General features: G+C 36.0%; 2 protein-coding genes across 2 annotated transcripts in view; one reads left to right on the top strand and one right to left on the bottom strand.

Moving 5' to 3' along the window:
* The first annotated feature begins 4,296 nt into the window (after nucleotides 1-4,296).
* Nucleotides 4,297-10,026, top strand: LOC128695077 (zinc finger protein 394-like). Its single transcript, XM_053785469.2, has 2 exons — nucleotides 4,297-4,390; nucleotides 6,947-10,026. The coding sequence occupies exon 2, from the start codon at nucleotides 7,413-7,415 to the stop codon at nucleotides 8,448-8,450; it is 1,038 nt and encodes a 345-aa protein (XP_053641444.1). The 5' UTR covers nucleotides 4,297-4,390; nucleotides 6,947-7,412; the 3' UTR covers nucleotides 8,451-10,026.
* Nucleotides 10,002-12,603, bottom strand: part of LOC128695078 (G protein-coupled receptor 137Ba-like) — a 164,218-nt gene continuing 161,616 nt past the window's right edge. Inside the window, exon 11 of the mRNA XM_070091433.1 lies at nucleotides 10,002-12,494. The gene's annotated coding sequence lies outside the window, so the exon portion shown is untranslated. The remainder of the gene's footprint in view (nucleotides 12,495-12,603) is intronic.

Genomic DNA, 12,603 nt, shown 5'->3' with positions numbered 1-12,603 from the left:
AATGTCACATTAGTTGCACTTGTGTCCTTTTACTTTACATATTGTCGGTAATTCTACCAACTTTATTACAAGAAAGAGATGATTGTGGATGTTATGAATGAGAAGAAACTGGATGTCCTGGCTTTAAGTGAAACAAAGCTGAAGGGGGTGGGTGAGTTTCAGTGGAGAGGAATAAATGGGATTAGGTCAGGGGTTTCAAATAGAGTTAGAGCTAAAGAAGGAGTAGCAATAATGTTGAAGGATAAGCTGTGGCAGGAAAAGAGGGATTACAAATGCATAAATTCAAGGATTATGTGGAGTAAAATAAAGATTGGATGTGAAAAGTGGGTTATAGTAAGCGTGTATGCACCTGGAGAAGAGAGAAGTGTAGAGGAGAGAGAGAGAGATTCTGAGAAATGTTGAGTGAATGCGTGGGGAGTTTTGAATCAAGTGTGAAAGTAATGGTGGTTGGGGATTTCAATGCTAAAGTGGGTAAAAATGTTATGGGTAAATTTGGGGTGCCAGGGGTAAATGTAAATGGGGAGCCTTTAATTGAGCTATGTGTAGAAAGAAATTTGGTAATAAGTAATACATATTTTATGAAAAAGAGGATAAATAAATATACAAGGTATGATGTAGCACGTAATGAAAGTAGTTTGTTAGATTATGTATTGGTGGATAAAAGGTTGATGGGTAGGCTCCAGGATGTACATGTTTATAGAGGGGCAACTGATATATCGGATCATTATTTAGTTGTAGCTACAGTTAGAGTAAGAGGTAGATGGGAAAAGAGGAAGGTGGCAACAACAAGTAAGAGGGAGGTGAAAGTGTATAAACTAAGGGAGGAGGAAGTTCGGGCGAGATATAAGCGACTATTGGCAGAAAGGTGGGCTAGTGCAAAGATGAGTAGTGGGGGGGTTGAAGAGGGTTGGAATAGTTTTAAAAATGCAGTATTAGAATGTGGGGCAGAAGTTTGTGGTTATAGGAGGGTGGGGACAGGAGGAAAGAGGAGTGATTGGTGGAATGATGAAGTAAAGGGTGTGATAAAAGAGAAAAAGGTAGCTTACGAGAGGTTTTTACAAAGCAGAAGTGTTATAAGAAGAGCAGAGTATATGGAGAGTAAAAGAAAGGTGAAGAGAGTGGTGAGAGAGTGCAAAAGGAGAGCAGATGAAAGAGTGGGAGAGGCACTGTCAAGAAATTTTAATGAAAATAAGAAAAAATTTTGGAGTGAGTTAAACAAGTTAAGAAAGCCTAGGGAAAGTATGGATTTGTCAGTTAAAAACAGAGTAGGGGAGTTAGTAGATGGGGAGATGGAGGTATTGGGTAGATGGCGAGAATATTTTGAGGAACTTTTTAAATGTTGAGGAAGAAAGGGAGGCGGTAATTTCATGCACTGGCCAGGGAGGTATACCATCTTTTAGGAGTGAAGTAGAGCAGAATGTAAGTGTGGTGGAGGTACGTGAGGCATTACGTAGAATGAAAGGGGGTAAAGCAGCTGGAACTGATGGGATCATGACAGAAATGTTAAAAGCAGGGGGGGATATAGTGTTGGAGTGGTTGGTACTTTTGTTTAATAAATGTATGAAAGAGGGGAAGGTACCTAAGGATTGGCGGAGAGCATGTATAGTCCCTTTATATAAAGGGAAAGGGGACAAAAGAAATTGTAAAAATTATAGAGGAATAAGTTTACTGAGTATACCAGGAAAAGTATAGGGTAGGGTTATAATTGAAAGAATTAGAGGTAAGACAGAATGTAGAATTGCGGATGAGCAAGGAGGCTTCAGAGTGGGTAGGGGATGTGTAGATCAAGTGTTTACATTGAAGCATATATGTGAACAGTATTTAGATAAAGGTAGGGAAGTTTTTATTGCATTTATGGATTTAGAAATGGCATATGATAGAGTGGATAGAGGAGCAATGTGGCAGATGTTGCAAGTTTATGGAATAGGTGGTAAGTTACTAAATGCTGTAAAGAGCTTTTATGAGGATAGTGAGGCTCAGGTTAGGGTGTGTAGAAGAGAGGGAGAATACTTCCCGGTAAAAGTAGGTCTTAGACAGGGATGTGTAATGTCACCATGGTTGTTTAATATATTTATAGATGGGGTTGTAAAAGAAGTAAATGCTAGGGTGTTCGGGAGAGGGGTAGGATTAAGTTATGGGGAATCAAATTCAAATATATATATATATATATATATATATATATATATATATATATATATATATATATATATATATATATATATATATATATATATATATATATATATATATATATATCGTGCAGCATAGGTAAAACTGGTTAGTTAGCAAGAACTCATTGAAAATTAAAACCTTTCTAAAATTTTCTCTTATATGTTTAAAGATATATTTTTAATATAAAAATTTATATAAAAAATAATATAAAAATTAATATAAAAAATAATAATTTTGTACCAAAAGAACCTTAGAAAACTTATCTAACCTTATTATAACGAGCGCAATTTAATTTAGCCTAATCTAACTAAATATATTTTAGATAAGTTTACAATTATCTAATAATAAACAAACACAATGATATATAATTTTTGCGAAATTATTACGTACACAAATTTTCGGTTACCTTATTCGGCAAGAAGAGTGTTGCTATTTAAGCCAAAATTGCAAGTTTTACCTATTCGCACGATATATATATATATATATTGATATATTGATATATATATATATATATTGATATATTGATATATATATATATTGATATATTGATATATATATATATATATTGCTGGTGTCCTTTTTTCTGTCTCATAAACGTGCAAGACTTCAGGTACGTCTTGCTACTTCTACTTACACTTAGGTCACACTACACATACATGTACAAGCATATACATATACACAACCCTCTGGGTTTTCTGCTATTTTCTTTCTAGTTCTTGTTCTTGTTTATTTCCTCTTATCTCCATGGGGAAGTGGAACAGAATTCTTCCTCCGTAAGCCATGCGTGTTGTAAGAGGCGACTAAAATGCCGGGAGCAAGGGGCTAGTAACCCCTTCTCCTGTATATATTACTAAATGTAAAAGGAGAAACTTTTGTTTTTCTTTTTGGACCACCCTGCCTCGGTGGGATACAGCCGGTGTGTTGAAATAAGAAAGATATATATATATATATATATATATATATATATATATATATATATATATATATATATATATATATATATATATATATATATATATATATATATATATATATATATATATATATATATATATATATATATATATATATATATATATATATGTATATATATATATATATATATATATATATATATATATATATATATATATATATATATATATATATATATGTGTGTGTGTGTGTGTGTGTGTGTCATGCCGAATATGTAAAACTGGTCAATTAGCAAGAACTCATTTAATATTAAGTCCTTTCTAAAATTTTCTCTTATACGTTTAAAGATATATTTTTTCCATTAATGTTAATGTAAAAATTTTTAATTTTACACCATAAGAATCTTAGAAAACTTACCTAACCTTATTATAACAAGTGCAATTTATTTTAGCCTAACCCAACTAAATATATTTTAGATTTGTTTACAATAATTTAATACTAAACAAACACAGTGAAAATATATTTTTTTTGTTAGGTTAAGAATGATTTTGGCGAAATTATTGCATACACAAATTTTCACTTGTCCTATATGGCAAGATGAGCGTTGCTATTTAAGCCAAGATCGCAAGTTCTGCCTATTCGGCACGACATATATATATATATATATATATATATATATATATGTCGTGCCGAATAGGCAGAACTTGCGATCTTGGCTTAAATAGCAACGCTCATCTTGCCATATGAAAATTTGTGTATGCAATAATTTCGCCAAAATCATTCTGAACCTAACGAAAAAAATATATTTCACTGTGTTTGTTTAATATTAAATTATTGTAAACAAATCTAAAATATATTTAGTTGGGTTAGGCTAAAATATTGTTCTTGTTATAATAAGGTTAGGTAAGTTTTCTAAGTTCCTTTTGGTGCAAAATTAAAAATTTTTTACATATTATATATATCTTTAAACGTATAAAAGAAAATAGAAAGGACTATAAATGAGTTCTTGCTAATACCAGTACATATTCGGCACGACATATATATATATATATATATATATATATATATATATATATATATATATATATATATATATATATATATATATAATATATATATATATGTATATATGTATATATATGTATACATAATGTAATATGTTTATTTTTGTTATGTAATAGATTTAAGAGTGAGCAGCAGTGTAGCAGAGAAACTTGGAGGAGGTGGATGTTACTGTCAGTCATTGACGCTTTTTTTTTTTCTCTCTCTCTCTTTGACATTAAAAACTCAAAGGAACGCTTATGTAAGTGCCTTTATAAAGTGATAGAATATTTGTATTTTATTGAAAAGCAGAAAGAGAGAACGCTGAGCAGGAAAGATAGTGGAGTATAATTTGTCAAACTAAGAGTGAGACTTGTCTTTACTTTGTTTACTTTCAACACTTAAATAACTGTATTGCATTATTATTATAATCAGAACCAAACGCTAAACCCACAACGATCATAGCGCTTCTGTGTTGTACTATATTAATTTTATCTAATATATCTTCAGATTTCACCATGTACTCAACGTTGTCCTAAACATATAAATTTTAATTAATAACCTGTAATTCTGGCTTATACATTCATGTTATTGAATTATTATTACATTTATGGGGAGCCTTAAACCCGTAGGGTCATACATCGCCTGGGGAGAATAGGAGGTATGAAGCTTCGATCCAAGGAAGGGGAAGATCTCCAGTTCCTTGCATCAAGAGCCCGTCACTTTCAGTATACATCTGGAGACATGTATACCTCTGTATGTACACATGCACCTCGCGGTGTATACACTTGAATAATTTTATATCATACATTAGGCTATATTCATACATAGTTTGGGAAAAGTTTAGTATTAATGATTCCATGAGTTCGTACTTACGTATATTTTTATATAGTTAGGTAATGTTTGTCAGGAAACATGATAAGTGTTTCCTGACGTTGGTCTTAGTCATATGATGACCCACCACTGCAGCTTTTGGGCATCTGACCGAGACCTTCCACTGGCTTACCCGTCCACCCTTTTAAAAATTATGGTCATAGTTTTAAACATTTACAATATATTTTTATATGACTTAGTGACTATAACAATTGAAAGCCACATTATTATTTTTACAGGGTATTATTATTATTATTATTATTATTATTATTATTATTATTGGGGAATGGGAGGCAACCGGATTTGATCCAAGGTAGGTTAGCTCTAATTCCTTGGATCAAAAAGGTCTTTCTCCAGATTAAGCATATTAGAGAAAAACATGAATAAGATCTTATTACCCTTTAAAGTTATCGTGGATTGTTGTACTACAAGATACACTCAAACTCGTGGTTACAAGAAACATATTTACCATATATTTACTAGTTAATTTGTTAGTTTAAAGCTTGTCGCAGAGTATGTACACCGAGAGGTATACATACTCTGATAGGCCTTAAACCTTACCATAGGCTTAAGCTTATCGATAGGCTTTAAACCCCATTAACCAACCAACCAAAGCCTATCAAGTGTAAGAGTGTCATTAAGTTTCATATCACCCGCACAATAACACCCAAGAATGCTTTACTCTAGAAAAAAAAATAGATTAAACATAAAGTGTATATTCACGTATACATACACTGAGGTACACACCTCGGTAGTGAAAAGATTACAGAGCTGCGTCATGAATCCAGGGACTGACCGCAGTCTTCATAGCTGAACAAGTTATAATGGTAATCAACTGTTTATGTCTATATATACCTGGAGAGGGTTTCGGGGGTCAACGCCCCCGCGGCCCGGTCTGTGATCATGCCTCATGGTCGACCAGGGCCTGATCAACCAGGCTGTTGGCCACACGCAACCCGACGTACGAACCGGTTACAATTTTAATGAATTATGTATGCAGACATGAATTAGGGATCAAACTTGATTACCTCATCATATTCCCCAAGTGTTGACTCCTGTGAATATTATAAAAAAAAAAATTACAATCAAAACTAAGCGCTAAACCAACAATATTATTACTACTACTACTAATAATAATACTAATGTTGGAGGGAAGGAGTAAAAGAAGCTTTTAGTTCTAGGGGCTTGGACATACATCAGGCTTGTGTAAACTTGTGATGTACGACCCTGGTGGGTTTAGAGCTTGATTTTGATTATAATAACAGGCTTATGTAAGCATGTTAGAAAGGAGTGAGTGGATGCAAGTGATTTTATTTTTCGACGTGTTATTGGAATGTGGGCAAGGTAACATTTATGAAAATGCAGGTAAGCCGGACTTGAATCCTCGAGGTGGAAAGTACAGCGTGTGCGCTCTGAAGAACTGGTGAGGGTCGTAGTTTGGAGGGTCTTTTTGAACTGTGATGTTGGTGCTCTTCTGGCACCATCTTTTTCGGGTCACCCGACCTCTGGGAAATGGTTCGTGTTAAAAACTGAAAACATTATAATAATGCCGTTAGTTATTTTTTCTACAGCTGCTATAGTTAATTACTACCATTACTGTAAACTATAGCATAAATGCTGCTGCTGCTGCCGCTGCTGTGTGCTGCCGCTGCTGTGTGCTGCCGCTGCTGTGTGCTGCCGCTGCTGTGTGCTGCCGCTGCTGTGTGCTGCCGCTGCTGTGTGCTGCTGCTGTTGCCGCTGCTGTGTGCTGCTGCTGTGTGCTGCTGCTGCTGCCGCTGCTGTGTGCTGCTGGTGCTGCCGCCGCCGCTGCTGGTGCTGCTGCTGCTGCTGCCGCTGCTGCCGCCGCCGCCGCCGCCGCTGTTTATACTACAATTATTATTATTTCACGTGCTCGTGTTTAGTCACCTGTTTATTATCATATACACTCTAAGTTAAACTTTTTCAGATTCCTTGCACCACTGACTCTCCTGCAACTTACTATTCACTACCACTGGAAGACTAGTGGCATCTACAGTATAAGAGTGCAGAACACGACCAACATAACTCTTAACATGCAAGTGTTTTAGGCTGCTGCTGATCACAACAGCTGACTAAAAGACCTCTCGACACCCGTGTGGGCTGTTGATGACCACACTGACCTACCAATAGACCTTTCAACATACACGTGTGAAGGCCTGCTAACAACCACACAGCAGCTGATCAACAGACTTTTCAATATCCTTGCGTGTTGGACTGCTGATTACAACACAGCAGCTGACCAACAGACCTCTCAACATCCATGTGTGGCGAGCTGCTGATGACCACACAGCAATTAAGATAATGGAGACCTTCTAGAAGGGTACACCAGACCAGACGCTTGGGTTATACATCCGTGAAGACAGCAAAGACACCAAGATTCTGTATCAGTTCCGATGGAAGAAATGAAGGAAAGTGCTAAACTACATAAAGCTTCTATCTCTGTCTCTATTTCAGGTAAAGAACTTGAAATAAAGGAGATACTAGAACGACAGAAACTCATTCCAAGAAAGACAAATAAGAGGGGAAAAAAATGTCTCTCTCTAGAAGATAGTAAATGCAGTCATAATACTGGTCATAAAGTGGATAAATATACGAAAGAAGATATTTCCTCTCGTTTGAAAGATGCGACTAAAAATGATATTAAAGAGTCAGACAACAATGGAAAAAGACCTGTTGTAAAAGAAAGAAAGGAATGTGCCAATGAACATCAAAACTCTACCTTTGCCTCTATCTCACAGCCAGACCAAATGATGCAGATGCTAAAACGGCAGGAACAAAGGCTAAAGAAGACGAGACATGTACAAAGTGATTGTAAGAAGAAAACATATGTTATTCCAGAGGACAATAAATGCAATCCCAATACTGTACATATAGTAGATAAAAATAAGAAGATAGATATTTCTTCCGTTTCGAATGACAGCAACAATACTGTTGTGTCTGATACCATTATAAATAATCGTAGAGGATCAGACAACAGTGCAGGGTCTAGTACATGGCAGAGAGGTTCCCAATGGAGTGGCCAGACGAGGTACTATGGGGGCCACACAATTACTATACGTTCAAGCAATAAGATCACAACTGCACCTTCAATCATTGTCAAGAATTGCTCCTGTTGTGGGAAGAGGTTCCTGAATAACATAAATGAGAATAACAAGGCACTGTGCATCATATGTGAACATGACGTTCATGAAGAGGGCATTTACTTCTGCCATCATTGTGACCTTAACTTTGATGATGAAAGCGATCTGTTACGGCACTGGGAACTTCATCTGGATATCCCAGTATGGAGGTGCTTCAGATGTAAGCGTAGGTTCCTAGATGAGGGCAAGCTAAAGAACCACTGCTGCCTCACACCTAGCAAACCTGAAGATGAAAAAAATAAACAAGATTTTTTTGCCTTTTTCTCGCATGAATTCAGAAATCAGGAATAAAAAAGCAGAATTTTCCTGCTAGTAACATTGATGTAAATCACTTGTTCTTAGTAATATTGCTATTACTGTACTTCATGAAAATCTTGTATTATTACTTTTTAACTAATATTAATATAACCCCAAAGTGATGTATTTAATCTTATATATCTTAGCACCTTACATAGTTTATCACTTGCTACTGAGTGTAAATGCACATTTTTAAGTCTTCTGAGTATATACGCTGTATGACCCTGGTAGGCATATAGGCTTTGACTTAGAGGAGGATTTTTTCAAATTAATGTTTTACTCAGAATGTCAAATTTTGTATTATTTTATTTAGCAGAAATCCTGGTTTCCCTTTTTTTTATTATAAAATTTATATCTACAAATATTTTATTGCATCATTTGGTTTACTGTTAATTACATTATTTATTAATGCAATGTTATGTTCTTAGTAAGGAAAGCCATTAATGGATAATGTCAAATCTTTGGGTACAGAAACCAGTAAATATTGAAGCAGCTGTTATCAGAAAGTCAGTTTTTTTTTTTGACGTTTTACTTATAAATAATATTAAAGCCATTATTCAATGTTTTCAATTTCCTTGATAATGATGTATATGGATATTTTAGTTAGTGACATCAAATTATTATTATTATTATAATCAAACGCTGTATAGCCCTTGTGGCTTAGCGCTTCTTTTTGATTATAATAATAATATTATAATCAAAAAGAAGCGCTAAGTCACAAGGGCTATACAGCGCTGCAGGGCAGGAAGGAAGCGAGGGCATCAGGTGGCAAAAGGGAGGTGGATGAGTAAGGACAAAAATGTTTGGAGTATGTGATGAAATAATGGTATGCTTTATTTTTATATTAAAGGTTAAGAATATTCCACACATTTCTGTTATTTAATCATACAAGCAACAGGAATTTAATTATCTTTATTATTATTATTATAATCAAAACAAAGCACTGAACCCACTAGGGTCATACAGCTATAATGTTCTTAAAATTCTTTATGTTTAATATTATTGCAAAAGTTTGTTATGCTTATTATTCCGAATAATCTTTGATGTATAACCAAAAATATCTCCTAAAATTGAACAAAGTATTGTTTATGTACAAACAAGTGATCATCAACCCTCGACCTAGTTTTATATTTGTTCCTCTCACTCTAAAATGCCCAATATTTTTCTGTTATACAGAAAAGTAGAATTGATTAAATATAAGGGCAAGATATGGCAGTAGTATTATAGTGTCATCACACTGGGCTGCATGCACTGGCTTCTCTAATCAGAATTAGTATAACTCAAAGGAAAGGACTCTTTCCTACAAATGATTATGAACAGTTCCTTAAGTATACATGATGAATATGTATACAGTGGTACCTTTACCTTGACTTACGAGTTTAATTCGTTCTGTGACCAAGCCCATAACTCAATTTGCTCATATATCGAATCAGTTTTCCTCATTGTAATTAAATGAAATGCGATTAATCTGTTCCAGCCCAAAAAAAACCACCCCAATTTTATTGTTATGGGTTTTTAAATAAGAAAAATGTATTTGTTATTAACACATCGGCCGATTCCCACCAAGGCAGGGTGACCCGAAAAAGAAAAATTTTCATCATTCACTCCACTGTCTTGCCAGAGGGGTGCTTTACACTACAGTTATAAAACTGCAACATTAACACCCCTCCTTCAGGGTGCAGACACTGTACTTCCCATCTCCAGGACTCAAGTCCGGCCTACTGGTTTCCTTGAATCCCTTCATAAATGTTACTTTGCTCACACTCCAACAGCATGTCAAGTATTGAAAACCATTTGTCTCCATTCAATCCTATCAAATACGCTCACGCATGCTTGCTGGAAGTCCAAACCCCCGCACACAAAACCTCCTTTACCCCCTCCCTCCAAACCCTTCCTAGGCCGACCCCTACCCCGCCTTCCCTCCACTACAGATTTATACACTCGAAGTCATTCTGTTTTGTTCCATTCTCTCTACATGTCCGAACCACCTCAACAACCCGTCCTCAGCCCTCTGGATAATAGTTTTGGTAATCCCACACCTTCTCCTAATTTCCAAACTACAAATTCTCTGCATTATATTCACACCACACATTGCCCTCAGACATGACATCTCCACTGCCTCCAGCCTCCTCCTCATTGCAACATTCATCACCCATGCTTCACACCCATACAAGAGTGTTGGTACAACTATACTCTCATACATTCCCCTCTTTGCTTCCACAGACAAAGTTCTTGGTCTTCACAGACTCCTAAGTGCACCACTCACCCTTTTTTCCTCATCAATTTTATGATTCACCTCATCCTTCATAGGCCCATCTGCTGACACATCCACTCCTAAATATCTGAATATATTCACCTCCATACTCTCTCCCTCCAATCTGATATCTAATCTTTCATCACCTAATCTTTTTGTTGTCCTCATCACCTTACTCTTTCCTATATTCACTTTTAATTTTCTTCTTTTACATACCCTACCAAATTCATCCACCAACCTCTGCAGCTTCTCTTCAGAATCTCCCAAAAGCAGTGTCATCAGCAAAGAGCTAATGTCACAACTCCCACTTTGTGTTAGATTCTTTATCTTTTAACTCCACACCTCTTGCCAAGACCCTCGCATTCACTTCTTTTACAACCCTATCTATAAATATATTGAACAACCATGGTGACATCACGCATCCCTGTCTAAGGCCTACTTTTACTGGGAAATAATCTCCCTCTCTCCTACATACTCTAACCTGAGCCTCACTATCCTCGTAAAAGCTCTTCACTGCTTTCAGTAACCTACCTCCTATACCATACACCTGCAACATCTGCCACATTGCCCCCCTATCCACCGTCATATGCCTTTTCCAAATTCATAAATGCCACAAAAACCTCTTTAGCCTTATTTAAATACTGTTCACCTATGTTTTGCTGTAAACACTTGGTCTACACATCCCCTACCTTCCCTAAAGCCTCCTTGTTCATCTGCTATCCTACTCTCTGTCTTACTCTTAATTTTTCAGTAATAAGCTCTACCATACACTCTACCAGGTACACTCAACAGACTTATTTCCCTATCATTTTTGCACTCTCTTTTATCCCCTTTGCCTTTATACAAAGGAACTATGCATGCTCTCTGCCAAATAAGAAATTATTTTTGCCCTTTTCACCAGGTCCCAGCATTGTTTTAGAAATGCTGGAGTATATATGAAACTCCTTGAAGCACACTGTAAGACGAGTGTCGCTCTGTTGCTGACAGTGCAGCACTGGAGTTAATTTGATGATCATGCACTGCCTTGGCTTTATTTTTCACTGTTACACAAACATGTCTATCTGTTTGCTTCTATCTGTTTCTATTTGTCTGTCTGTCTAACTCTATGTTTATCTCTGTCTCTGCTTATCTGTCTTTCTGTCTTCCTGTCTCTCTACTTGGCTGTTTCAAAGAGAAAGCCGCTCATGAACCAACAGGTATTACACACGATACAGAGTTGTCATGTATGATTCCTGAACAAATGAAAATGTGTATTACTTGCCAGTCATGCTTATTATGCCTTATATCTACAAGCATAGTATAGCACTGGATAGTATAGTCTGGATTTTTTGGGTTATCCTAGGTAATTTACACTATGTATAACTGTAGTATTTATGTGTACCTGTGAGAGACAGAGACAGGCAGACACACAGATAGACAGAGACAGATAGATACAGACAGACAGGAGATAGACAGAGCCAAGCAAATCAGCCAGCCAGCCAGCTGGCCACCCAACCAGCTGGCCTGCCAAACATGTATTACACGTTCCAGAATTGTTTCTCTTTACTTAGGGCATACTTTATAGAACATTCTGGCAGGATGACACTACCAGTGGTATCAAAACTGAAAGTATGTTACACATTGATTATTCTTGAGGTTTTTGATATTTCCTCTCTCCTACGAGCGGCGGCATGTCTGAAGCTCACTTGTAACTTGGATTTTGGTTTGCAACTCAAAGCAAAAAATCGTAACTTGGAAAACTCGTAAGTTGGGGCACTCATAAGTCAAGGTACCACTGTACTGTACTGAAAAAGTAAAAAAATTCAGCTGACATATTGTAGAATATTTAAGTTGTATTTAAGAACTACAAAAAAACACTTTTTGCTTTCATAAGTTTTTTAAATTGTCATCGAT

Source organism: Cherax quadricarinatus, chromosome 35, assembly GCF_038502225.1.
Source record: "Cherax quadricarinatus isolate ZL_2023a chromosome 35, ASM3850222v1, whole genome shotgun sequence".
Classification (NCBI taxonomy): Eukaryota; Metazoa; Arthropoda; class Malacostraca; order Decapoda; family Parastacidae; genus Cherax; species Cherax quadricarinatus.
Note: the sequence above shows the minus strand (reverse complement) of the source record. Positions and strands in the feature narration are given on the sequence as shown.